This window comes from Cetorhinus maximus, chromosome 11 (assembly GCF_964194155.1).
Source record: "Cetorhinus maximus chromosome 11, sCetMax3.hap1.1, whole genome shotgun sequence".
Taxonomy (NCBI): domain Eukaryota; kingdom Metazoa; phylum Chordata; class Chondrichthyes; order Lamniformes; family Cetorhinidae; genus Cetorhinus; species Cetorhinus maximus.
In genome coordinates, this window is record NC_135889.1 from 66,072,285 (window position 1) to 66,100,008 (window position 27,724).

Consider the following 27,724-nt stretch of genomic DNA (forward strand, 5'->3'; position numbering starts at 1 on the left):
TCCACTGGGCCACCTCAGCACCAGATCCATCAATGATTCCTTCCTAGATGAACGAAGAACATACTGGCCAAGGAAAGCTCTTCCCATTTGCTGATGGTACAAAGGCGAGGGGACAGAGATTTAAGGCAAGAGATACGATGGCGGTGGGTCTGTGAGGAGGAACTTTGTTTTAAACACACAGTGGTAAATGACCTGCTTAAAAGAGTGGTGGATCAATGATTTTTGTTTTAAACACACAGTGGTAAATGACCTGTTTAAAAGAGTGGTGGATCAATGATTTCAAAAGAAAAATTAGATAGGCACGAGGGAAATAAACTTGCAAGGCTATGGGGGTAGAGTAGGGGAATGGGATTGACTGAACTGCTCTACAGAGAGTTGGCATAGACTCAATGGGTCAAATAGCCACTTCATGTACAATAATGACTCTTATGACTCTAAATGTAGCAGTTGAGGCGAGCAGCCCATGTATTTAAGGGGAAGCTAGATACATACATAAGGGAGAAAGCGATAGTATGATATTCTGATGGTGCTAGATGAAGAGGTGTGGAAGGAGACTCATATGCAGCATAGATCAGTTGGGCCAAACAGCCTGTTTATGTGTTGTAAACTCAGTGTTAACATTTTTGTTAACATACTCTTATACACAATTTACATTAGAGGGGTGCTTTTCAAAATTAGTCTCCCCTTCCTGCCAGGAAGTCTTTCTGCCATAGTACGCAATCTTCCTGGAACCACCTAAAATCTATTTGGCAAGGACGGAGGGCAAGAAGAAAGAAAAAAATATACTTCACCACTAAGTATATACATATACCTTTTAAAAACCTTTATTTTACGCTCCCAACGCAGATGCAAATTAATGGAAGAACCACTATTCTACTAATGATCATATATCCAGCTCAGCAGCAGTACAAAGTAGAAGGGTCTGTGTCAGTCACACATGTCAAACATAGTTTCTAACTTCCCTTTTGTAGCTGCAGCAGTTTATAGTCATAGGAAGAAAAAGTCAGAAATAATGCATGCACTTCGGACTCACCTGAAGAACAGTTTCCTTCAAGTGAGCCTTTTCTGATTAGTGATGTATACAGAAATGAATGGGAGCCAAATTATGCATTCATTCACCTCCTACACTACTCTAAATAAAGCATATATTACACAAACAGGAAAACAAAACATCCCTTCTTGAAATCACAGATCAGGTTCCAAGTGAGGAGACCAACTGATCTTGGAGGCCAAAAATGCAGGTAGAGGCGGAGATAATCTGAAGGAAATTGACATTCAGAAAACACATTATACACAATATCCAATTCAACATGAGAGTAACATACATTATTTGGAAAACTTAATTTCAGTTACCCCCTCAGGATATCTAAACAGATTTATTAAAAATCCAATCAAGATATTTTAGCTGCAATGTCCAAAATTAGAGATAACAAATTAGTTATCAGAAGATGAGAGGGATGTCAAATCTGTGGCTAATTTAATCAAAGGGCAGCCATTTTTTCTCATTTCTGAACTTCAAAACCTTTTGCCATCAATTTCTCAATTAAAATCAAAACTTCTGATGATTTTGCATTGGTGCAGATATGAGGGTCAGGCAAGATAAAATTGCTTGGTCTCAATTTTGAGTACAAGTCACCAAACCAGGTCTCATTTCTCCAAAAGGCAAGGTTACATTTTATGTAACATTGTTCAGCTCACATAATATGATGCAAAATATTTCTAAAAAGTGACCTACTACCATCAAAAATTCAACTAGCTTGAGAATCAGTTCTGATCAGGTATCTACACTGAAACATTAACCTGCCTTCTTTCTTTCAAGAACTTACATCATTTATACAGCTCCTTTAACATAATAAAACATCCCAAGGCACTTCACAAGGGCATTATGAAAAAATGACACTGAGCGACAAGATGTTAGGTCAGATGGCCAAAAGCTTGGTCAAAGAAATAGGTATTAAGGAGTGTCTTAAAAAAGGAAAACAAGGTAGCAAGACAGAAAGGTGTAGGGAGGGAATTCCAAAGTTTAGGGTCTAGACAACTGAAGGCACAGCCACCAATGGTGGAGTGATTAAAATGGGGAACGCTCAAGAGGCCAGAAACAGATGAGTAGAGATTATCTGAGCATCGAGGAGTTGGAAGAGATTACAGAGATACAGCAGGGGAAAGGCCATAGAGCAATTTGAAAACAACAGTGAGAATATTAAATCTAGACCTTGCTTGACCAGAAGCCAAAGAAGGTCGCCAAGCACAGGGACGACAGGGGAACGGGACTTGGTGCAAGTTAAGACATGGGCAGAGTTTTAGATGACCTCAAATTTACGGAGTATAGAATGTGGGAGACCAGCCAGGAGTGTTGGAATAGTAAAGTCTTGAGGTAGCAAAGGCATGAATGAGGGTTAAAGCAGATGTTACGGAGGTGGAAATAGGTGGTCTTAGTGATGGCAGGAATATGAAGTCAGAAGCTCATATCAGGGTCAAATGTGATTCCAAGTCTGCAAACAGACTGGCTTAATCTCAGACAGTTCCCAGGGAGAGGGATGGAGTTGGTAGCTAGGGAATGGAGTTTGGAGCAGGGACCAAAAACAATGGCTTCAGTCTTCCCAGTACTTAATTGGAGGAAATATCTGTTCATCCAGTTCTGGATGTTGGATAAGCAGTCTCATGGTCTAGCAACAGTAGGGGAGTCAAGTGGGGATGGTGGCGAGGTAGAGCTGGGTGTCATCAGCATACATGTGAAAACTAATGCTGTGCTTTCCGATGCTATCACCGAATGACAGCATGTGGGTGAGAAATAGGTACTAATTAAAGGATCTTCTGTACATTCCTAACATTTTCTGTTTTGGTTCAACTCTAGATTTCCCCCCCCTTTTCCCAACATTTGATTTTTGTTCAAAGTTATGATTATAATTGTGGAATTCTAAAAAGTGGTTCAGGTTCCACTGGAGAAAGGTTTGGCTAAGTTTTATTTCAATATCTGTATACTATAGATATCAAAATGCAAAGTTTAAAATTACCCACTGGATGACCTAGCTAAATGCACCAAAGTGGTAAAATTGTGTCCACAATTCACAACACAATGCAACTCCAATCTTATCCGTGTCTTTATAAGCATGCACAGTTACATTATGGTGTGCATGAAGATATAACTATTCTCAAGTTGTTTCAGAACTTGATTCTATTGGTACTGGCCAAGAGACATTTAATAAGTGGGAAATGGAACTGCATATCAGCAACAAATGGTGTTCAAAATAGTATGCACTAAGGGGTACACGTTAAATTTTAAGCGCAACTAGAAAAAATGTGAGCGGTATCACATATAAAAATCAACTAAGAAAGCATGTTCATGGATTTAAAGCTAGCTTTCATTTGAAGACAGTAAAAAATACATGGAAGATAGCACGTGCTGTGATGGCAAAACTTTTGGCATAACTAGTTAACAAATATGATTAACTAAGTAAACTAATTTTTAAAAAATGTAACTACATTTTACTTAAGAGCGCTTTGACCAGTACAGAAATATACAATCCACAGCAAGGATTATGAACTTGGATTTTGGTTTTCAAAATGGAAACAGGACCGATTTCTGTTTCATCAGAATAATAATTAATTATAATAAGAAATTTGTTAATAATTGCACAAATGTATTAACCAAGACTGGCACTAAGTTTATGGATTATCAACAATTCATTTCCAGTAAGTCTGAATGAACGTTCCTTTATTCACATTTGGATGCACTAAAGATGCAACATTACGTATTTGGGTAAAATTATATAAAATCACCTACTGATACAGGTCAAGAATAAGCAATTCTTATAAGCATGGAAAATACACTTGCTTGGGAGCAGGAAACACTAAGAAGTATACAGAATACACTCAATTTCTAGATTAACCCTTGGTAATGAAATCAAATGGCTGAAATACAGCCATCTATGCTCCCAAAACCACCTTAGTAAAACTAAAACCCCAAATTTTTATATGATAGTGTTTTGGACTTGCTGTAGTAATAAATAGAATGATAGCAAATTTTTACTCTGCAGTGAGAAACAACAGTAATTATATGCGTTTTTTTCTCCACATGCTATAAAGTCCAACAACTGCAGGTTGACCAGGTAAAAAAGCTTGATTTGGGATGCACTGTCTTGAATGTGCTACTTAAGTATTATGCAACTGTGAATAGAACATGAAATACATACTGCAACTGAATTTTCTATCTCTCCTCTGCCACCTTTGAAGTAACTATAGTACACCCATCTTTCAAATCATCTAGTAATAAAATTATAAGAGCACTAAACTCCTACCTCATTCTATTTACATTATTTGTTATTGGATATTTCAGTTTATAGTACACAAAGTGATAACTTTGAATTATCATAAGCACACTGGAATCTACATACAATACAGTACTAATGTACATTATTATTCAATACAAAACATCTGAACAATCTCACCTTCTTTCCCACACTACACCTCATCCAAGAAAGGAAATAAAAGTTTTCCAGCATTATGCATGTTTTGAATCAGCAACAGATCAGTCAAGATTAAAAGTAATATCAGGTATGGATCCATCATTTTAAATTAGCATGGGAATATACAAGCTTGGGAGCAGCAAGTGGGCTAATAAATATACAACAGGCATAGCTGCCCTGAAAACATTCAATTCTTCAATGAAATCAGGAGTAACAACATCAAATGGCTGAAAAGGAAATCAATCAAGGACATTTCTTCAGATGCTTCTACAAAGTCAACTGTACGACAAACATGCCGCTTAAAACAGGAGGTAGTCATGCGAATGAAGAAAAGGGATTATCCCACAAAACATCCTTTAGGAAAATCCAAGAATAGATTTGAACAATATTATTATTACTGTATCACAGGCTGCAACACACCAAAAACTTCATTCCTTCACAAACCTGTCAGTGTAAATCCTTTCAGGTTCAACAATGATACTAACTTCTGAAGCTTAAATTGGATATTCTGGCCCACATTGACTGCAAAGTAAAGTACAGCAAGACACTCTTCCCCAGAGTCTCAATCTACTTTGTTTCAATGTCAGGTCAGATCAGATTCCAGATCTCCTCTAAACTATAAATTCATCAGTGCAAAGTAAAACCATTTTGCACCAATACTGCAGCTGTATTGCAAATGGTCCCTAAAATAGTTCAATGCCTTCTATGTATCATATTTTTCAAACTACAAAGATGAGCCTGCAATAGAACACGAGATGCATTTCATCCAAAGGATGTCAACACAAACAAACCTCTTTTGAAATAGTCGACAATATACATATATTACTTAAAAATGTTTAATGAATGTAATTATCATGAAAGTTTCTGTAAACCAATTACAACAGATCACCAGTGCAAAGTGCACTGTAAATTGTCAGAGCACATCTGATCACTTGCATACAATTTTATAAAATGAAATTTGCCTCTTTTCCCAGGGCAATGCCCCTTTAATCTTAGATCTGGTTCCATATAAAGTATTTACATGCAGTTTTTAAAATTACCTTATTGCTAAGGAAAAAAATCTAAAGTAAATTACTGTGTGACAAATCAGTTGTGCTCATACTCATTTTCACGTGAAGAGCCACACCATTACGTAATATGGATTTAATTTCAATTTAAACTCAATTTAGATGGAAGCGCTGTTTTCTCCTTAAATTTGCTGTCTTTTTTATCTAAAAGGTGTTTCTTCTTCTGGAGTTCTCTGTCCGAAGGCAGGTCCAACCCACAGCCCCACAATCTCCACCATGGGTAGGGCAAGGAGGCAGATCCCGAATCCACTCCAGCCAGAACCAAGATCGAACCCTGTGCTGTTGGCACCAATCTGACACACACTGGCCATCCAGCCAACTGATCCCCATGGAATCAGAGTTGCTGTGGCATCATACACCTTAATATGCATGTTGTAGCCTGGAACTATGGATTGTGATGAAAGAGGCTCCAATTTCTTTCCACCATTTGGCTGACTAGGAACCCCACACTTACCATTTGAGTCCGTATGTTGGAAGGAATTATAAATTGATAATCAACCCATTTGGCTGCGTTATGAACATATCTTCCTCGGTCAACAAGTCCTAGAGTGGGACTTTAACCCAGAACCTCTGGCTCAGAGGCAAGGCACTACCCACTAAGCCACCTCTTTTGACTAGTACTACCTCTTGGAAATTAATTTTACAATCAATGCTTTTACCAATTATTGGAAATTAACCAGTACAACAAACTTCAGATTAACCAGGCTTTTGCAGAAATAACCACAGGCATTATTCAATACTTGTAGGCGCAAGAAATTTTCAATTTGGAATATCAGTGAAAATTGGTTCATTACATGCATTCATTTCTTGCAATGAATATTACAATTGTAAGCAAGAAATTGAGAACACATTCAATGTCGGGACTACAGCTGACTATTAGTGAAATCTAAGTGTTTACAAGTAATCGCTCAACATGCTGGGTTTCTGTATTTGAAACTTTCTTCACATTACAATATTTGTAAAAATATACTATAGTTTGGATTTCAGATGGATAATAAAACTGCCCTGTTGATGAAATAAACCAGAGAGCTGAGAGCGGTGAAAAATCATTTTCACCTCCCCAATATTGACATGTTTTGACATGTTTGTTGAATATGGTAAAGCGTTGTTCAATTTTTTTTCACGTTTCCCAATGGGTCATTGCCTTCCAAAATATTTTCATGCAGCATTAATGCTTATGAAATTATTTCAGTAAAGATAAATAGCATGCTTTGCTATTTCAATTACACAATTGGCGTTTGTGATTCAAACGCAGCAGTTAACAATTATTTTCTCAGAATAATACTATGTTAACTTTTGCTAAGTAATTGTTTCCTTCCAAAGTGATTAAATACTAATATTTTGTCATTATTGGAATATGTCCATCTACATATACTGTGAGGTATAGTTATGAAAAAGCTTAAACCCAATGTCAACAAATAAAAACTCCCACAGTATCAGGAGTGCAGAATACACTGAAAATTGTTCTTTTTAATAGATCTCTCATGCAGTTGTGTAACACAATTTTACAAAAATATATAAAAATCATTCTGATGACTCAGCAGTTGCTATCACCTTTCAAGCATGTTTAGCTTACAATGCAATATTTTTAAATGTAATGTACTAGCCAATAAATTTAAAAATCCATGTATTTTCTAACTAATAGTCAAAATTGAACATTGGGACTTCACCTGTGGCTATTCTCCAAATTTTAAATTCTTCTTTCCCTTTCAGAAAACTATTATTCATATATCCTTATGCAAACCCAAAATGACTGCAAAGAGAGGTGCTTTACCAAGAAACGTGACGGGGGTTTGATCAAGCTGCTAAATATTTTAATAGATTAACTGGTACTCCATTTATAGTAGTGAAGAGCTGAAAATGCGATGGGGTTTAAGTTCTAATAAAATTTGGAGGCCATTAGGTTTCGAAACCTTCTGCTTCAGATCGTGGGAAGGATGGCTGCAGTTGCCAAAAAGACAGTCTCCCTTTGATCTGAAAATCCAAAATCTGACGCTTTGCTGCGTTGTGCTTTCCATACTGTTTGATACCTTCCACTTACTGTAAAAAAATCTCATCAGTGACTGGCATTGCCAAAAATGGCAATGGAGTTCAGCCTGCTGGTTACGTTTTCAGAAACAATTTACTTAACCTCTCAGTATCATGTTGCAAATCAATATGTCAACCGCCAAAACTCGCACTGAAATAAGATCATGGACTCCCCAAGTCAAGCCCTGACCCTCTTCATCATCTCTCGCTGAGGGGAGGGCACCACACAATGGAGTAAACATAACATGTTACAGCTCCAATAAAACCTCAGCTCCACTTTTTATCACTTCACAACCAAAGGTCTGTGGAGCCTGAAGATTTTTTTTTAAACATATAATGCATTCTAAAGCGATACCAGTGCCTAAATAAGTCTGCCTAAGATTCCGCCTGAGGGTTTCTGGCGTGTGCACCACAAGACCAACCATTAGACACCTCATCTCATCTCATGTTAATGTACCCAGGGCCTCGGAGCAACCCGCCTGGGACCCGGTGTGCCACCGCTTCACAAATGGGAGAACAACAACAACAAAAAAATAAAATAAAACATCTCAAAAGACATCAGAAAACACGGGCGAGAGTTGAAGCCGAGTGAGTGTGTGGAGTAAATTACCTTCTTTAGCCTTTACAGGTGCCGTGTTAGTCTGCAAAGCTCCCGGCGTTGGGGACGTGGAGAACTGGGACCAAGATGGCGTCCCCTCCAAACTTCCACCACTTCCACTGTTACTTTGGACACTCATCAAGCTACTTTGAGACAAAAAAACACACACAAAGTGTCAGCACCGACACAACGCCCACCCCCCCCCCAAAAAACCCCAAACAGCAGCAAACTGAAGCCGACCTCGCGCCAGACACCCCGACAAGAAAGTGGCTTAATAATTTTTTTTTTAAAAAGCCCTCTTTATTTTTCCACACTCACACATTTAAATATAAATGTAGATTAATTTTTTTTTTCCTGTGACAAACGTTCACACACCTCTGCACTGCGTCTTCAAGTGGCCCCGTCACCTTCGCATCAGTTAAGCGTCACGCATCGTTTGTGCAAATACTATCGCGAGGTTCGTGCACCTCAGCGGAGAGAATAAAATGGCAAAAAGCCACAATAATAATAAATAATAATAATATTGCGGCCCGACCTCGACTGTCAGCCGACAGCTGCCCCCCACCGCCCCCTCCCGGCGCTGGGTCAATGACTCCGCCGAGCTTGACTTTAAACTTTGAGAGTAAAAGAGTAAACCCCGTCCCCTTTGGCCCAGGGACAGGTTTCTAAGCTGCTGCTTGCTGCTGCTGTTTGGGGAAACTTCTCTCTCATTGTCTCACCAAACGTCAATAACTCTCAGCTCGCCCGCTGCTCACTCCGCACATTCAAAGCTTCTCATTAAAGGGGCTCCGGCTTTTACTCGGGAAACTATTTTTGCGACAATGTCGCGCCAAATTCCTTCATAGGTTTTTTTTGGGGGAAAAAAGAAAATAATGAAACTAAAGTAACTGAGCCGCCCCGCCCACAGTTGGATGTCATGACGTGAACCTAGGGCAACTCTAGGGAAATATGCAGCATATTGAGATGGCACAGTTTGTTGGAAATTATTCTTCAGTGAATATTGTCTCTTTTGTGACTAAAGTGGCACTTGATTGTCATCCCATTTTTTTTTTAACCTGCAGTGATACAATTTTCCATTTTCAAAAAAAAGGCAAACACTACTCCATCAATGGTAAATTAAGGATTTCAAGAGCTGGGAAACCTGTATACTACAATATTATTTCAAACTTTACTTAGTATTTGAGAGAACTTAATAGCTTTATTTTAACTCACCTACGTGGTCTGTATTCAAACAGACATTGCCCATTTTCAGGAAGAACAACCACCTAACAGAATCACAGTGATTACAGCACAGGAGGCCATTCGGCCCATCGTGTATGCACTGGCTCTCTGAATGAGCAATGCATTTAGTGCCATTGCTCTGCCTTCTTCCCATAACCTTGCATATTCTTCCTTTTCAGATAATAATGCTATTCCCTCTAGGATGCCTCAATTGAACCTGCCTCCACCACACTAGGCAGCACAGATATTAACCACTCACTGCATCAGAAAAGTTTCTCCTCATGCCTCCATTGCTTCTTTGGCCAATTATCTTAATTCTGTGCCCTCTCATTCTTGAGCCTTCCACCAGTGGGAACAGTTTTTCTCTATATACCCTGTCCACACCCCTCATGATTTTGAATACCTCTATAAAATCTCCCCTCAACCTACTCTTCTCAAAGGAAAACAGTTCCAACTTCTCCAATCTATCTATGTGACTGAAGTTCCTCATCCCTGGAACCACTCTTGTGAATTCCATTCTCATCCCACCACTGCAGGGATTTAACCAGCAGCAGGAGAGGCCCACGTCATGTGCCCAACCCAGCAGCTTACCCTGTGCAGGCTTGTGGTGAGCAATGGTGGGAGGGATGCCTTTTAGGGCCCCCGGGCCTATTGGAGGGACCACTCTCAAGGTTGGCCCCCTCCTTTCCACCCTGGTTCCCCTCTCCCCCTGGCCTGTCTATCCTGGCGCACAGCCCCCTCACTGGGACTCTCTAGCCTAGCTCTGCTGAAAACTCCACCCCCCCCCCCACCCCACTTTATTAACTCCAACTCCATGGCTCCGTGCCATTGGGGACTGGATGCACTCCCAGAAGTGGTCACTGCAGCCAGTGGTTCTACTAGAACCAAAGTGCTGCCAGCCATTTGATTGGCTGGCAGCTCCCAGAGGTGGGACATGCTGCCAAGATGGGAATGGAAGTCCCACCTTAAATCAACGAAAAGCTGCAGGGCAACCTGTTGGTGGGGCACAGCTGGATTTGCCCCCAACATTTTTACTGGGGGGGAGGGGGGTCAAAGACCCCCGACTCACCGTTAAATCCAGCCGATTATTCCAGTTCAACCCACTTCAGAACAATGTAAAGTCCTTGAAATCTCTTAGAAGGAAACCAGGGGGCGCAGATTTAAGGTAATTGGCAAAAAAAGCAATGGCGACATGAGGAAAAACTTTTCATGCAATGAGTGGTTAAGATCTGGAATGCACTGCCTGGGAGTGTGATCGAGACAGGGTCAACTGAGGCTTTCAAAAGGGAATTGGATCATTATCTGAAAAGAAAAACTTTCCAGTGCTATAGGGAAAAGCAAGGGGGTGCACAACGTGAATTGCTCCTTCAGACAGCTAGCACAGGCACGATGTGCCAAATGGTCTCCTTCTGTGCTATAACCATTCTATGATTCTACGAAAAGTCCCAAGTCCCCAAAGGTCCTGAATCCATCACTGGGTGAAAAATCTGCTAAAGAAAATTTTGCAAAAGTGCCATAAAAACTTAAGGCCGTGAGTAGATTTATTTAAAATTTCTTAGTGTTAATCATGAGGCCTAGGGCTGTACTAAATGAACAGACTGTCTTAGCAGCAGGCTTCCTGCAGGGAGTTCTCATGCACCAGTGTACCAGCTGCAGGTGTACATGAAGGTGATGAAGCTGGAGATATGCTGTAACGATTAGTTGACACATTGTGAAAGCCCTTGTTACTGCTGAGAGGCCGAATGGATAGCTTTGTTCTTTGAAACTGAGTTCAAAAACTTCTGGTGGCAGGGTTGAATCGTCACATATTAGTATGCTACTTTCAGCTGTATGACTGCCAGCATACTGCCTGAATGATGTGTAGGTGTGTGGCCATTTTACCCTTCCTTGTTTTATGCAACAGTTCAGGCCCTGAGATCCAAGTTCAGATGAACTCCCACTCCAATTTCTTAAGAACCACAACATTTCTGGAATAAAAACCCACTTGCTGATCCTAGGGGCAAATTATCTCAACTAAACTGTTAGCATTCTGGGTGATCACCTCTCCAGATAGTACTGTTTTCCTGATTAAGTTCTGGGGATGTCCTGACTTGTCCACAAGCTAGATTCCCATGAGTTGGTTTACAAAGTGAAGGGAGACACCCTCTTTGACAATTTCAAGAACACATATGTTGAAGCTGAACACCTATTCGAGAATCCACCCATTCGAGAATTATCAAGAACGTGAGCCATGGGTAGCATTGATCAGAAGCTTCCTGAAGAAGAGAAAGGATCTGATGATAGGACTATCTCAATTCTGGAGTGTGAGGTTCCTTAAATCCACTGGCACTATGACAGGGCTGTTATTGCAAACATAATTGTCAGAATCTGTCTGTGTTGCATGAAACACCCCCCCTGACAGGAGCCCTAATTCTAGATGTTATTGCTGACCTGGTCAGTAGGCTTTGCTTAAATTCCATGAAGGATCCCAGCAATGCAACCAACCAACCTTCGAAAATATATTTCCCATTAAAAACAAAGCTGTAGGCCCGGGAATGGTGCCAGGGCCCGAATCCAGACGATCTGCCCCAATTTCCAGCATTTTTGCTGGGGGGCAGGGGCGAATGACGGCAGGACGAATTTCTCACATAGGCATTTCGTGGAACTGGCGGCACATATAAAATTGCGGCTGACTGCAAGCAAAGCGATTTTCATTATTGACATTTCCAGGATCCAACTCATGTGACTTACAACTTTGTACAAAAGTCATAAAGCTAGCAGAACGTCTTTGGCGGGGTCAGGTACCCTTTTGGAAACCTCAAAGAGTTTCAAGAAGTGCCCCTGGTTCAACCATTCCAAATACAAGTGTGTAGCTGACACTGAAAGGATTTGGAGGATGAGGCATGTGGCCTTGGAAGGGCCTATCTCTTTGGCCCTCCTGATCAAATATTCAGGTAGGAGGAAGGAGACTGCGCCAGATAAGGAGACGAGTATGTATCATGCCAAAGAAGCTGTGAAAAGGGGCTAGCACCATTGCATATTCACACATGTGAGCAGGAACAACATGCAGCCAGAAGGAGGGGACAAGGTCAGAAGTTGGAGGTAGCACAGCACGCACCGAGCAGAAGGAGGAGGATGATAACTAGTTTTTACCACAAGGTAAGGTTATAACGACTGCAGAGGTCATATCTGGATATGAAAGATACAGAAAAAAGCATAGATTGACCCAGGAATTGGTTACTGAGATATCCGGTTACTGTTCTTATCCGGGACGCTGAATAAATTTAAGTAGGAGATAGACAGATTTTTAATTAGTAATGGGTTGAAAGGTTATGGGGAGAGGGTGGGAAATTGGAGTTGAGGCCGAAGTGAGATCAGCCATGATCGTAATGAATGGTGGGGCAGGCTCGAGGGGCTGAATTGCCTACTCTGGCATCACAGTCTGCAGATCTGCATGTCCTACCAGTGGCAATTAAGGTCACAGTGGCTCTAAATTTTTATGCTGCTAGCTCTTTCCAGCGTCAGTCGCTGACATCTGTGGCATATTACAATCAGTCCCACACAGGTGCAGCATCAAGGCAGTTATAGATCCCCTCTTTGCTCGGGTGGGGGAGCACAAACTTTCCTATGGGTGTGGCAGCATACCAGGGGTTTTGCAGAAATAGTAGGCTTCCCTCAAGTACAGGAGCTATCAACTGCACCTTCGTTGTCATAAAGTCACCAAGTCATCAACTGGAGACCTTCATAAACAGGAAATCCTTCCATTCCTTGAATGTGTAGGTGGTGCGTGACCACACAATGGTGTTCTTGCACATATGTGCATGGTATCCCAGAAGCTGCCATGATCCTTTAATAATGAGGAACTCACAGCTGCCTCAGCTTTTTCAAACACCAATGTAAGTATATGGTTGGCTTCTGTTACAACCGATTCCCGTGCAAGGTCCCCCAATTTATTATGATCCTGGACGAGGTACCCCAAACTGTAATGCTCCCAGGTGAGGAGGGATGAATTGGCTCCCTTTCTTTGTTCAACCACCTCCCTCGGTTGGTCGCAACAAGATTAATTTATAAAGGATCACTTCCCTCGCGGATACCTTTTCCTAGTCCAAATGTATTTATGTTTTAAAAGGAGCCAATTTAACCAGGCTGTCTTGAGTCAAAGAAAGAGTGAGTTTATTAGTTAGTAAATGCAAGAAAAAATAATAAAAATAATTAAACAAAATAGAAATGAGAAATTGAGACCAAAAATACAAGTAAAAAAGATATAGAATCAGTCCTTTGGCTTGTCCGTGAGGAGTAGATGGTGAAACGTTGCGGCTGTTAAGTTGGGGTGATTCCAGTAGCATTGACTTTGCCTTTTGAGCAGTTGGTTTGTAGATTCTTGGTTCTGCCGGTTAGCTGAAGTGAGTTGTCTTGTTTCTTTTCCAACTGTAGCTTTGCTGACTTGTAACTTTCTTCCAGCAATCAAAGAGAAAGAGTTTTTTACCTGCAAGTGTAGGGATGCCCAATTGGTGTTCTTCAGCTGTGACCTTCACAGCATATACACACCAGAACAGAACACCAGGATAGCACTAGAACTAGGGTTGCAGTTAGCTTTTCTAACCCCTTTCCTTGTGTATTCCTGGAAGGGAAAAAAACAAACATGTCTTTCACCCAGACCCATTTTTTTCCAACTCAGTCCTTGTTCACAGTCTGGAATATAACTCAACAGGAGGTGGTTTCGGCTGAGATGGTAATCATTTTCCATTATCCCCGCAACTGCAGGAGATTACAGTTCAGTTTGTATTGTATCTTTGCCTTTGAAGTGCCCATATCTGAAGTAGGCCATGTCACACAGTATGACACTCCATTCTCTCTGAACTAGTTGGTCAAGTAATCCACATGGGAATTTTCCAGCAAGTGGTTACCACACGGTTTCAGCCAGCTTTTGCTTGTATGTCCTTTTTTTAATAAAACACATGTCTTACTTAAAAGTTCAATATGTCCATAAGTAATTTGGGAATAGGATCCATGGTCATGACAGTACCCCTTAAAGGGTGGCTGATGACCCCCTTTCGGTAGCCACACATGGAGCCTCAAAGGCACAACAACATGCTGACCCGCAACATAATAGCGCTAGCTATTTGTATCTTGAAGATGCGCTTTAGGTGCTTTGACCATTCTGGAGGAGCACTACAGTACTCCCCTGCAAGGGTCTTCAGAATCATTGTCATGTGCTACATTCTCTACAATATGACACAGTGGAAAGGCCTTCAACTAGAGGACAGGAGCCTGTCCTATGTTTATGACATTTGAAGAGGAGGACAATGAGGAAGATGAGGAAGCAGAGGAGGTAGTGGAGGAGACCCCTGTCCAGGGTCATGGATATGATACGGAGGAGGAGAAAGAGGATGGCAATGGGAGACCATCTGAGGGGCAGGCCCATGAAGCTATGGCAGATTCTTTACAGGAGGGAATCATCGCCAGAAGTCTATTAATTTAGATCATATTCTCCTAGGCTTTTGAGATGTCACCAGTACTACCGCCAGTCCCCGTTGAGCAGTTTCCACATAATAAACCTTTAACATGGAAGCCACACTTCTTCAGAGAAATGCCCATCCCAACAAGAGAGAAAACCAACAGCACGCACTGAAAATCAATGCCATCAACATGGCTGAAACCATGACCATCATAATCCTTGGCCTCAATATAGTGCACAAATACACCTTGAGAAATCCTTCACAATCTGCACATATATGTTAGAGGTTGTCAATGAGCATCACCTGGTGTCTAGCCAAACCATGCCCACTATGCCAAGAGTGCCAGTAGGAAGCATGACTGTAGACCCATGATCTTCAGATATGACTGTATATGCCAACAGTACTGCAGCGACTACATGTGCCTTCACCACTCCTTCTACTATGCTCTACATTATTCATGTATCGCTGGCATCCAGTGTCAGGAGTGTGACATCTACAATATGCAATGTATCCAAACACCTTGGTTTCCTGTGAACCCACAGCCTCTACTACTTAGAAGGCAAAAGCTTCAAATGTAGTGGAGAATCTACACAAGCATGCTTCCCCTGGAGCATACGTGGCATCTTGACATGTGAGAAATCCACTTAAGCCAATATGTAACAATCACAGATGACTGTCTTCGACTCATCACTCCTGGTTGAAGTGCACCTGATAAACTGGGTTTGATCTTTGAGTTTGAATATCGACCCTCACTTGAAGACAACCATCAAGGCAAGAAATGCTGCATGGAACATCTCAATCCACAACCATTGGTGTACTACTAGCTTATCTGATGATCTGGAGAAGGAAATAGCCTTCCAGTGCCAGACATGCTTGGGCACACTCTTGGTCCTGATGATGTCAATGACAGATGGACTTCAGCATGCAGTCTTTAGTGCCAATGGCAAGAACCTCATTCATTCTGTAAATATTCTCATTCAGGGTATTAGTGTACAAAAGAAGAATGCAACATTTTTGGAAATAATGATGCGTATTTAAAATGTGCTTACTTGTAATATTAACCTTGTGATATGAAATGAAACCACAATGAAACCATCAATGATCAAAGTAAACAGCATCCTGCACTCATCAGCACTCCAATGTAGTGCCCCCACTGTGTTGCTTCAGAGGGCGTGGATGCAGGCTTCTCACCTCTCACACTATATGGCATTGAGGAGCAGGGTGGCTAGTTTTATCATGCAGGGAATTGTTGGGGGCTTACCTCAAACTGCGGCCTCAGCATTTCTGCAGGAGCAACTGTTATCACCGGGACAGAGGAGCTGGGGAATTAGAAGTTGAGGGTGCTGAAATGCTTTCAGAACTTTCAACTTTCTCACTTACTTCCACAGCAATAGGTTGGCCTCCAGGTGGGTTAGATGGGTCTTGCTGCTGGGGCACATCAGTCATCCTTTCAAGCAATCATTGTGCCACCAGTGCTAATGTCCTGTTCAGGGAATGCAGCTCCTCAGTACTCATATTCTGAGCAGACTGCTCCAAGCTACAGTACCCTTTGCAGCGAGTTACATTGTGTCATGACTCACTGGGGATAGTGCGCTGTAATATCAAGCCCCACTGTTCCCCGAGCAGTGACAAATGTGAAAAATTTGACCAAACCACCAGATTGCCCCAATTCTACCTAACTGTTTAATTTAGGTTAACAGAATACGAGCGCTAGGTTTGTAAACTTAATAAGTAAATAACTGTTTATTGAACAAATATGAACTGCTAACTTCTAACATTATAACTTAAACTCTACCCCCTTCTTAAATACACACACACACACACCACAAACACACCACACACCACATACACACACACACACTGATTTTAAGAATGGGATAAAGCAGTTCAATAGCACCAATCAGGAGTACAGGATTTGATGGGTTGAGTTTGATCAATGTCTTCCAAATTCCTTTCAGTTCTTGTTGAAGCACGAGGTGGTCCTCCAGTACTTTCAGTATTTAGTTCACTGGTTGAGAACTTGTGTTTCAATATCTCTAACAGTGGTTTTCCCTTTTTCCTTTTTACAGGGATTTCCTCAGAGAGAGAACAGGTTATAGAGATATGAGGAAGAGAGATTATTAGATGTTTTCTCTTTGCAGGCCAGGAGCTTTCTGCTGCATTGCTACCACACAAAACCCTGGACACCTGGTCAGGAGCCAATTAAAATGCTGTTGTCAGGCAGCTCCCTTGGTCCAGCAATCCTTTCCGGCACCATCCTGTCTTTCATGGCACACTCTGATCCAGGACTGCAACATTGTATATATCTCTCATCCTGTTCCAGTGGACATGTCTTTCAACCTACAGCCATTATAATTCTAAACCACAGTTCAACAGAAAATAAAAAGATATGTTATTTACAACAGTCCATCAGAAATAAAAAGATATGTTTCTTACAATTGTTCTTGTATCCATTTCAAGTGATGCTGCCTGTGTCTCTCCATAAGATTGGCCATTCTCTCATTGTTGGAGCTCATGTGGTCGATTCTCCAAGACAAGGTAGAGCTCATCACCAGCATGAATTCCTCCACATGCAGTGAGTGAAATTGCATTGCCTCAGAGAACTCCGCCAGATGTCCACTGCTAATGCTCCAAATTCTGTGCCCCATAAGGTGACTCCAGAGGACCTATCTCCAGGTCTATTGGAACATCATCCTCCCTCCTCCAAAGGGGACTGCACACAGTTGTCTCTGACTCAGACACCTCCTCTTGCACTCGGGTGCAGTGCCCTTCACTGTGTGTTAGCAATTCTAAACGTGCGCTACATCTGATGTGCTGGTATCTGTGTAGGTGGAGTGTGGACCAGTCAAATGTGACACTGTCTCCTTGGAAATCTCTTCCTCCTGCTGATGCCTGGGTGTTAAGATGGCCCATCGGGTAGGGGCGGTGTGGGGGAGAGCGGGTGAGAGCAAGTCAGTGGGAACGGTGTGCAGCACAAAGGGAGGTAAAGAGATTTAGCCCTTTACATTGTGAGAGCATGTTCAAGTTTTTTTTTATTTATGCATTCATGGGATGTGGGCAATGCTGGCTAAGCCAGCATTTATTACCCATCACTTGATCAGAGGGCATTTTTTAAGAGTCAACGACATTGCTGTGGGTCTGGAGTCACATGTAGGCCAGACCAGGTAAGGACAGCAGATTTCCTTCCCTAAAGGACCAGATGGGTTTTTACAACAATCGACAATGGTTTCATGGTCATCATCAGACTTTTAATTCCAGATTCTTATTGAATTGAAATTTCACCATCTGTGTGGTGGGATTCAAACCTGGGACCCACAGAGCATCACCCTGGATCCAGTGACAATAGCACTATGCCACCGCCTCTCCCCATCAGGTACACGCCATTGCCTTTAACTATAATTGCGTTGCCCTTATCATACAACACAGCTTTCACACTCCCTCTCAGACCAACTTCTGCTTAGTGAGCTAACAGGATCATCTCCACCATTACCACTATGTTCCAAAGTGCTGTTAGTGCTGCTTTTAGTGCCTGCTGTGGGTGATTCTCCATCCATGACAAGCGAGCCGACGAGGCACCCTGGCTACCTCAATGGCTGCCTCTTCCATGTTTCTAATTGCTTGTAGCCTCACGGACCCACCTCCAGTCCAGGCCAACTCCCTGGCATTGAGGACACTTGTCCTGCAAATACAACATACAAAGTGATGTTAACCTAATATATTGTGCTGCCAAGGACAAATTAACAAACTATAGGCCAGTTAGCTTTGCATCTGTCATCGGGAAGTTGTTAGAATCGATCATTAAGGAGGTTATAGCTGGGCACTTAGAAGAGCTCAAGACAAGTGGGAAGAGTCAACATAGTTTTGTGAAAGGAAAATCATGTGTAACCAATTTATTGGAATTTATTTGAAGGAGTAACATGCGCTGTGGATAAAGGGAAACCTATAGATGTACTGTACTTGGATTTCCAGAAGGCATTTGATAAGGTGCCACATCAAAGGCTATTGCAGAAAATAAAAGTGTGTGGTGTAGGGATTAACAAATTAGCATGGATAGGAAATTGGCTGGCTGGCAGAAAGCAGAGAATATGCATAAATGGGTCTTTTTTGGACTGGTAGAATGTGACAAGTGGAGTCCCACAGGGGTCTGTGTTGGGGCCTCAACTTTTTACAATTTACATCAATGACTTAGATGAGGGGAGTGAAGGCATGGTAGCTAAATTTGTAGATGATACAAAGATAGGCAGGAAAGTATATTGTGAGGAGGACATGAGGAGGTTGCAGACTGATATAGATAGGTTGAGTGAGTGGGCAAAGATCTGGCAAATGGAGTTTAATATGGGAAAATGTGAAGTTGTTCACTTTGGCAGGAAGAACAAAAAGCAGAGTATTACTTAAATGGAGAATGGCTGCATAATTCTGAGGTGCAGAGGGCTCTAGGTGTTCTAGTACATGAGACATAAATAGTTAGTATGCAGGTACAGCAAGTAATTAAGAAGGTTAATGGAATGCTATCCTTTATTACAAGAAGAATTGAACCTAAAAGTAAGGATGAAAGCAAAATATTGCAGATGCTGGAAATTTGAAACAAAAACAGAAAATGCTGGGAAAACTCAACAGGTCTCACAGCATCTGTGGAGAGAAAAACAGAGTTAACGTTTTGAGTCCATATGGCTCCTCTTCAGAGCTAAAGAGAAGTAAAAATGTGATGAAATTTATACTGTTTAAGGGGGATGGAGCAGGAGAAGCTGGATAGAAGGCCAGCGATAGGTGGGGGCAAAGGAGGGATCACCAAATATGTCATGAAAAAAAGGACAAAGGGGTGTTAATGGTAGCAGTACTGGCTAATGGAGGTGCTGAGGGCGGTCTACAGGTCAGAAAGCAGAATGTGGTAATAGCAGGACAAGGGTAGGCACTCTGGAAAGAACAACATGAGCAAGTGACAGATGGCCCTTGTGGGGATGGAGTGGGGTGGGAGGAGGGGATGGTGGTGGAAAAAAGATTGAAAATAGGATAAAAGGTGGGGATAAAATAATGAATAAAATGAAAATAAATTAAAACAAAACTGAGTGGATAAAAAATAAAAATGAAAAAATAAAAATGAATATTGAAAAAAGGGGATAAAAAGGGGTAAGGATGGAGGAAAGAGTTCATGGTCTGAAGTTGTTGAACTCAATGTTAAGTCTGGAAGGCTGTAAAGAGCCTAATCGGAAGATGAGGTTCTGTTCCTCCAGTTTGCATTGGGCTTCACTGGAACATTGCAGCATGCCAAGGACGGACATGTGGGCATGAGAGCAGGATGGTACGTTGAAATGGCAAGTGACAGGAAGGTCTGGGTCATGCTTGCAGACAGACTGAAGGTGTTCCGCAAAGCGGTCACCCAGTCTGCATTTGGTCTCTCCAATGTAGAGGAGACCGCATTGGGAGCAGCGAATGCAGTAGACCAAATTGAAGGAGGTGCAAGTGAAGCGCTGCTTCACCTGAAAGGAGTGCTTGGGCCCTTGGACAGTGAGGAGGGAGGAGGTAAAGGGGCAGGTGTTGCACCTTCTTCGATTGCCTGGGAAGGTGCTGTGGGAGGGGGAAGCGATGTTGGGGGTGATGGAGGAGTAGACCGGGGTGTCCCGGAGGGAACGGTCCCTATGAAATGCCAACGGGGGTTGGGCGGGGTGGGGTAAGGGGTGTGAAGGGAAGATGTGTTTGGTGGTGACATCATGCTGGAATTGGCGGAAATGACGGAGGATGATCCTTTGAATGCGGAAGCTGGTGGGGTGAAAAGTGAGGACAAGGGGCACCCTATCATGGTTCTGGGAGGGAGAGGAAGATGTGAGGGCAGAGGTTCGGGAGATGGGTAGGACATGGTTGAGGGCCCTGTCGACCACAGTGGGTGGGAAACCTCAGATAAGGAAGAAGGAAATGCCGTTTTGGAAAGTGTCATCATTGGAACAGATGCGACAGAGGCGAAGGAACTGAGAGAATGGGATGGAGTCCTTACAGGGAGCAGGGTGTGCGGAGCTGTAGTCAAGGTAGCTGTGGGAGTCGGTGGGCTTGTAATGAATATTGCTGGACAGTATATCACCAGAAATTGAGACAGAGAGGTCAAGAAAGGGAAGGGAAGTGTCGGAGATGGACTGTGTGAAGGTGATGGAGGGGTGGAAATTGGAAGCAAAATTGATAAACTCTTCCAGGTCCAGACGAGAACATGAAGTGGCACTGAAACAGTCATTGATGTACCAAAATAAGGGTTGTGGGAGGGGGCCTTAGTAGGACTGGAACAAGGAATGTTCCGCATACCACATAAAAGTAAGGATGTTATGCTTCAGTTATATAGGGCATTGGTGAGACTGCACTTTGAATACCATGTGCAGTTTTGGTCTCCTTATTTAAGGAAGGATGTAAATGCATTGGGGATGGTTCAGAGGAGGTTTACTAGATTGATACCTGGGGCAGAATTTTACGGCCCTGTTTCGGTGGGGACGGGGCCGTAAAATGCGGCAAGCCATTATAAACCCCATTGACTTCAGCGGGAACGTAAAATCCCCCTGCTGTAAAATTCTGCCCCTGGAATGAGTGGGTCCTTTGAAGAAAGGCTGGACAGACTCGGCTTGTTTCCATTTGAATTTAGAAGAGTGAGGGGTGATTTGATTGAAGTATATAAAACCCTGAACAGCCTTGACAAGGTGGACATGAAAAAGATGTTTGCTCTTGTGAGTGAGTCCAGAACTAGGCTGTTTTAAAATTAGGGGTCGCCCTTTTAGGACAGAGATGTGGAAAAAATTTTCTCTCAGAGGGTTGTGCAATTTTGGAATTCTTTGCCTCAGAAGGTGGCGGTGAGGTCATTGGATGTTTTTAAGGCAGTGGTAGATAGATTCTTGTTAGGCAAGAAAATCAAAGGTGATCAGGGGTAGATTGGAATGTAGAATTCGAAACACAAGTAGATCAGCCATGATCTTATTGAATGGCGGAGCAGGCTCGAGGGGCCGAATGGCCCTTACCTGTTCTGATTTCTTATGTTCTTATGTACTCTTGAACCTAGTCTGTCCAGTTTCATTCCTTATTGACTTGTTTTTAGTGGCTTGATATAACTGATTAGCTTGCTAGGCCTTTTCAGAGGGCAGTTAAGAGTCAACCACATTGCTCTGCCTCTGGAGCCAAATGTCAGCCAGACGAGGTAAGGACGGCAGATTTCCTTCCTAAAAGGGCATCAGTGAACCAGACGGGTTTTTAACGACAATTGACAATAGTTTTGTTGTCATCATTAGACTTTTCTTTTCAGGTTTTTATTGATTGAATTCAAATTCAAAAATCTGCCGTGGTGGGATTCAAACCCAGGTCCATGGAGCATTACCCTTTGGATTAGTAGTCCAGTGACAATACCTTTATGCCGCTGTTGACTTTACTGAGTAATATTTTTGAGAAAATTAACTGTCATTTATCTATTATACGGCGCTCCATGTGTCACGTTGTGTTATAATGTCTCATGCGGTTGGAAAGTAAGTGTAGCACCTTGGCTTTACGAGCAGACCCACACCTCTTTATTTCTGCACCCCTTATAAGATTGTGAGTGCTGATGCGGTGTGTAAAAGAACCAGCATTAATCATTTTAAGAGCTTTATGTAAATGCATCTATAGCTTCTAAGTCTTTCCAGCATTAACTAGAATAAGCAAAAGGAACATCTGTAGAGTTGAAATTGCAACTTAACTCCTTGGCTGCACCTGGGCATGTGATGGATGCCTAGCAATTTTAGAACGTGTAAGTGTCCTACGACAATATTGCTTTCCCAGTCAGGTCATGGGATGGGTGTGAAAAACAATTATAAGGGACTGGCAACCCATCTTTCAAGCTGAGATTTCCTGTGTGATCTTAGCCTGCTCAACAATATGTTATGTGATAACAGCAAAGAACTGCAGATGCTGGAAATCCAAAACAAAAACAGAAACAGAAATATCTGGAAAAACTCAGCAGGTCTGGCAGCATCGGCGGAGAAGAGCACAGTTGACGTTTCGAGTCCTCATGACCCTTCAACAGAACTAAGTAAAAATAGGAAAGGGGTGAAATATAAGCTGGTTTAAGGGTGGGGGGGGTGGTGGTTGTTAGGACAAGAAGCCAGTAATAGGTGGAGATAACCAAAAGATGTCACAGACAAAAGCACAAAGAGGTGTTGAAAGGTGATGATATTATCTAAAGGAATGTGCTAATTAAGAGCAAAAAGCGGGACAAACAAGGTACAGATCGACCTAGTCGGGGTGGGGTGGGGGGAAGGAATACTAAAAAGGCTAAAAGGTAGAGATAGACAATGGGTGGAAATACATTTAAAAATAATGTAAATAGGTGGGAAAAGAAAAATCTATATAAATTATTGGAAAAAACAAAAAGGAGGGGGAAGAAACGGAAAGGGGGTGGGGATGGAGGAAAGAGTTCATGATCTAAAATTGTTTAACTCAATATTCAGTCCGAAAGGCTGTAAAGTGCCTAGTCGGAAGATGAGGTGCTGTTCCTCCAGTTTGCGTTAAGCTTCACTGGAACAATGCAGCAAGCCAAGGACGGACATGTGGGCATGAGAGCAGGGTGGAGTGTTGAAATGGCAAGCGACAGGGAGGTCTGGGTAATGCTTGTGGACAGACCGAAGGTGTTCTACAAAGCGGTCACCCAGTCTGCGTTTGGTCTCTCCAATGTAGAGGAAACCGCATTGGGAGCAACGAATGCAGTAGACTAAGTTGAGGGAAGTGCAAGTGAAATGCTGCTTCACTTGAAAGGACTGTTTGGGCCCTTGGATGGTGAGGAGGAAGGAAGTGAAGGGGCAGGCGTTGCATCTTCTGCGGTTGCCTGGGAAGGTGCCGTGGGAGGGGGTTGAGGAGTAGGGTGATGGAGGAGTGGACCAGGGTGTCACGGAGGGAATGATCCCTGCGGAATGCCACCAGGGGGGGTGAAAGGAAGATGTGTTTGGTGGTGGCATCATGCTGGAGTTGGCGGAAATGGCGGAGGATGATCCTTTGAATGCGGAGGCTGGTGGGGTGATAAGTGAGGACAAGGGGGACCCTATCATGTTTCTGGGAGGGAGGAGAAGGCGTGAGGGCGGATGCGCGGGAGATGGGCTGGACACAGTTGAGGGCCCTGTCAACCACAGTGGGTGGAAAACCTCGGTTAAGGAAGAAGGAGGACATGTCAGAGGAACTGTTTTTGAAAGTGGCATCATCAGAACAGATGCGACGGAGGCGAAGGAACTGAGAGAATGGGATGGAGTCCTTACAGGAAGCGGGGTGTGAGGAGCTGTAGTCGAGGTAGCTGTGGGAGTCGGTAGGCTTGTAATGGATATTGGTGGACAGTCTATCACCAGAAATTGAGACAGAGAGGTCAAGGAAGGGAAGGGAAGTGTCAGAGATGGACCATGTGAAAATGATGGAGGGGTGGAGATTGGAAACAAAATTAATAAAATTTTTCCAGGTCCTGAAGAGAGCATGAAGCAGCACCGAAATAATCATCAATGTACCGGAGAAATAGTTGTGGGAGGGGGCCGGAGTAGGACTGGAACAAGGAATGTTCCACATACCCCATAAAGAGACAGGCATAGCTGGGGCCCATGCGGGTACCCATAGCCACACCTTTTATTTGGAGGAAGTGAGAGGAGTTTAAGGAGAAATTGTTCAGTGTGAGAACAAGTTCAGCCAGACGGAGGAGAGTAGTGGTGGATGGGAATTGTTCGGGCCTCTGTTCAAGGAAGAAGTGGAGAGCCACCAGACCATCTCGGTGAGGGATGGAAGTGTAGAGGGATTGGACGTCCATGGTGAAGAGGAGGCGGTTGGGGCCAGGGAACTGGAAATTGTTGATGTGACGTAAGGTGTCAGAGGAATCACGGATGTAGGTGGGAAGGGACTGGACAAGGGGAGAAAGAAGGGAGTCAAGATAGCGAGAAATGAGTTCTGTGGAGCAGGAACAGGCTGACACGATTGGTCTGCTGGGACAGTCCTGTTAGTGGATTTTGGGTAGGAGGTAGAAGCGGGCCGTCCAAGGTTGGGCAACCATCAGGTTGGAAGCTGTGGAAGGAAGATCTCCAGAGGAGATGAGGTCAGTGACAGTCCTGGAAACAATGGCTTGATGTTCAGTCCTATTTACATTATTTTTAAATGTATTTCCACCCATTGTTTATCTCTACCTTTTAGCCTTTTTAGTATTCCTTCCCCCCACCCCACCCCCACTAGGTCTATCTGTACCTTGTTTGTCCTGCTTTCTACTCTTAATTAGCACATTCCTTTAGATAATATCACCACCTTCAACAACTCTATGTCCTTTTGTCTGTGACATCTTTTGGTTATCTCCACCTATTACTGGCTTCTTGTCCCAACAACCACCCACCGCCCCACCCCCCCCCCACCCCCCCCCACCCTAAACCAGCTTATATTTCACCCCTTTCCTATCTTTACTTAGTTCTGTTGAAGGGTCATGAGGACTCGAAACGTCAACTGTGCTCTTCTCCGCCGATGCTGCCAGACCTGCTGAGTTTTTCCAGGTATTTCTGTTTCTGAATATGTTATGTGAGCTGTCCAAATTGTCACAAGAGTTTCAGACTCTTATTGCAACTTTAAAATTTTTGGGCTGCTTCATTGGTACAACAGGGGAGAAATCTGAAGACGTTTCAAACTCTAAGGTCTTAAGATATTCAACTCAATTTCTAATTTGGCTTCAGACAAACAAAGACATACTGGACAGTTCCTGCAAAATCTCAAGCAATACAGAGCAACCACTGTCTGTCTCTAAAGACTGCTCATGCTGTGGTCCTAGCAGACCAAAATGTTTTGCACCCAGGCAAATGGACTTCAGTAGTGAGAAAGAATCTTGGTTTGAAGTACAACAGACCATCAATGGCATAAGGGGCATTGCGGAGATCCTAGTGACTTGAAACCTTTTCTCACGTGCCACAACTCGCACACACAGCTGAACGTGAAAGAAGTTTCAGGCTAATGAAAGATGTTGTAAGGAATCTAAAAACATGTCGCACTGGATTTTTGCAGAGTCTCCCCAACTCTGCAGGCTTTTTAAAATGACAGGCAGGACCTGGATCCAGAAGTCCCACTCCCATTTCCACTTGTAGGGGAAAGCTGGTGGGTTGTGAAGTGCATAGGTGTGAATTATGAATTGGGTGGGCCATTTAAACTCAGTGCACAGGGCTAGCACATTTGATTTTCGCTCCAGGAATTTTCTCCCCATCGGAGGGGCTGAGTGGGAGTGGGAGCGGGCACGGGCACAGGCGGGCGTGCAGCCGATCGCCGCCTGAAATTAAGGTCCCCCCGGTGTGACGCACACCTGGAAGCACTGAGAGCTCCCTGTGCGGGTGGGGGGAGGAGGGAGAGTCGGGGCCTGTGCTCTTTCACGCGCGCGTGCGAAAGAATGCAGAAATCTCCCTGAGGCACGGAGCTGCCTCAGGGAGATTATTTTCATTATTAAAACTTCATAAAAAGTATGGAAAAAATTATTCAGACATATCCCCTCATGTGACAGTGTCACATGAGCTGGGACATGTCAATGAATTTTAATTAAAAAATTTATTGGATTTATAAATACTTCATAAAATCCCATCCTGCCCGTGGATGAGGTTTCATGATAAATGTGAAGGCCGCCTGGGCTCTTCACCTGCCCACCAACCTTAAACTCACTAAACCTCACTTTCATCACTTGCTGTGATATGTTTAAATGTTCCCTAGCCAACTCACATGCTCTATTCAATCTTTCCCCGAAATTTGATATGTAATCCAAGAGAATAGTTTCTGAATTTTGACCCACCAATTTCTCATGAATTAATTTCAATGGTCCCCTTACCTCATGACCATAAACTGGCTCAAAGGGCCTAAAACCAATCAATACATTAGGAGCATCTCAAATAGCAAATAACAAGAATGGAATTCCTCCATCCCAATCCTGTGGATAATCCTGACAGTACGCTCTCAACATGGTTTCTAAAGTTTGATGCCATCTTTCCAAAGCTCCTTGTGACTCCAGATGATAAGCTGTTGACTTAAGCTGTTTTATCCCCAAACTGTTCATTATTTCCTTAAACAGCTCGGACATGAAATTTGACTCCTGTTCTGATTATATTTCCTTTGGTAAATCATATCTTGTAAAAAAATTTAATCAACTCCTCCACAATCTTCTTAGTTGTAATATTTCTTAAAGGTATCACTTCAGGAAACCTGTTAGACACATCCATTATTGTTAGTAAGTATTGACTTCCACTTTTAGTCTTAGGGAGGGGTCCTACATAATCAATCATGACCCTAGTAAAAGGTTCTTCAAATGCTTGTATTGGGATTAAAGATGCCAGCTTAATCACTGTGTGTGCTTTTCCTGTTACTTGACATGTATGACAGGTTCTACAGAATTTGACTACATCCCTATGCAATCCTGGCCAAAAACAATACCTCTGTATCTTTTCCTGTGTTTTCCTAATTCCTAAATGTCCCCCCATTGGAAGTTTATGAGCAATCCTCAGAATCTCATTTCTATACCCTAATGGGATAACAATCTGATGCACCTCACTCCAGCTTTCATTTGCTGAGACATCATCCAGCCTCCATTTTCTAATTAAACTATCTCCTAACATACCGAAATACATTTTGCTTCTGTTTCTGAATAAGCTTTCTGATATATCTGCTTTACTTGCAAATCATTTTTCTGTAGCTCCACTAACTTCCCTGAGTTAATCACTTCAGCTGAACTGTCCTGTAGTCTTTCCTCCTGAACAATATTATCAAATACAGTGCCAGCTAATCGGATTTTGACACCTTCTTCTTGCCTTTGAACTGCCTGCCTTTCTTGTTTATCTTGTTCTTCCCGATGAGCTTTTGATCTCATTATCACACGATCACGAAACAATCCAGGATGCTCCCTCTGTAACACTTCTGTTGAAAACACTTCTG

General features: G+C 42.7%; 1 protein-coding gene across 6 annotated transcripts in view; it reads right to left on the minus strand.

The window, feature by feature from the left end:
• The window catches only part of LOC144686660 (serine/threonine-protein kinase tousled-like 1), a 184,622-nt gene extending 175,553 nt beyond the window's left edge, over positions 1 to 9,069 (minus strand). For 3 of the 6 annotated variants that reach the window (XM_078552152.1, XM_078552159.1, XM_078552160.1), the window contains exons 1-2: positions 8,535 to 8,741; positions 8,172 to 8,305 (exon numbers count right to left, since the gene is read on the minus strand). In XM_078552152.1, coding sequence (XP_078408278.1) covers positions 8,172 to 8,298 — 127 coding nt within the window. In that variant the 5' untranslated portion in view covers positions 8,299 to 8,305; positions 8,535 to 8,741. Of the gene's footprint in view, positions 1 to 8,171; positions 8,306 to 8,534 lie in introns of all 6 variants that reach the window. The other 3 variants (XM_078552153.1, XM_078552154.1, XM_078552155.1) reach the window with 3 other exon arrangements.
• Positions 9,070 to 27,724: the final 18,655 nt, after the last annotated feature.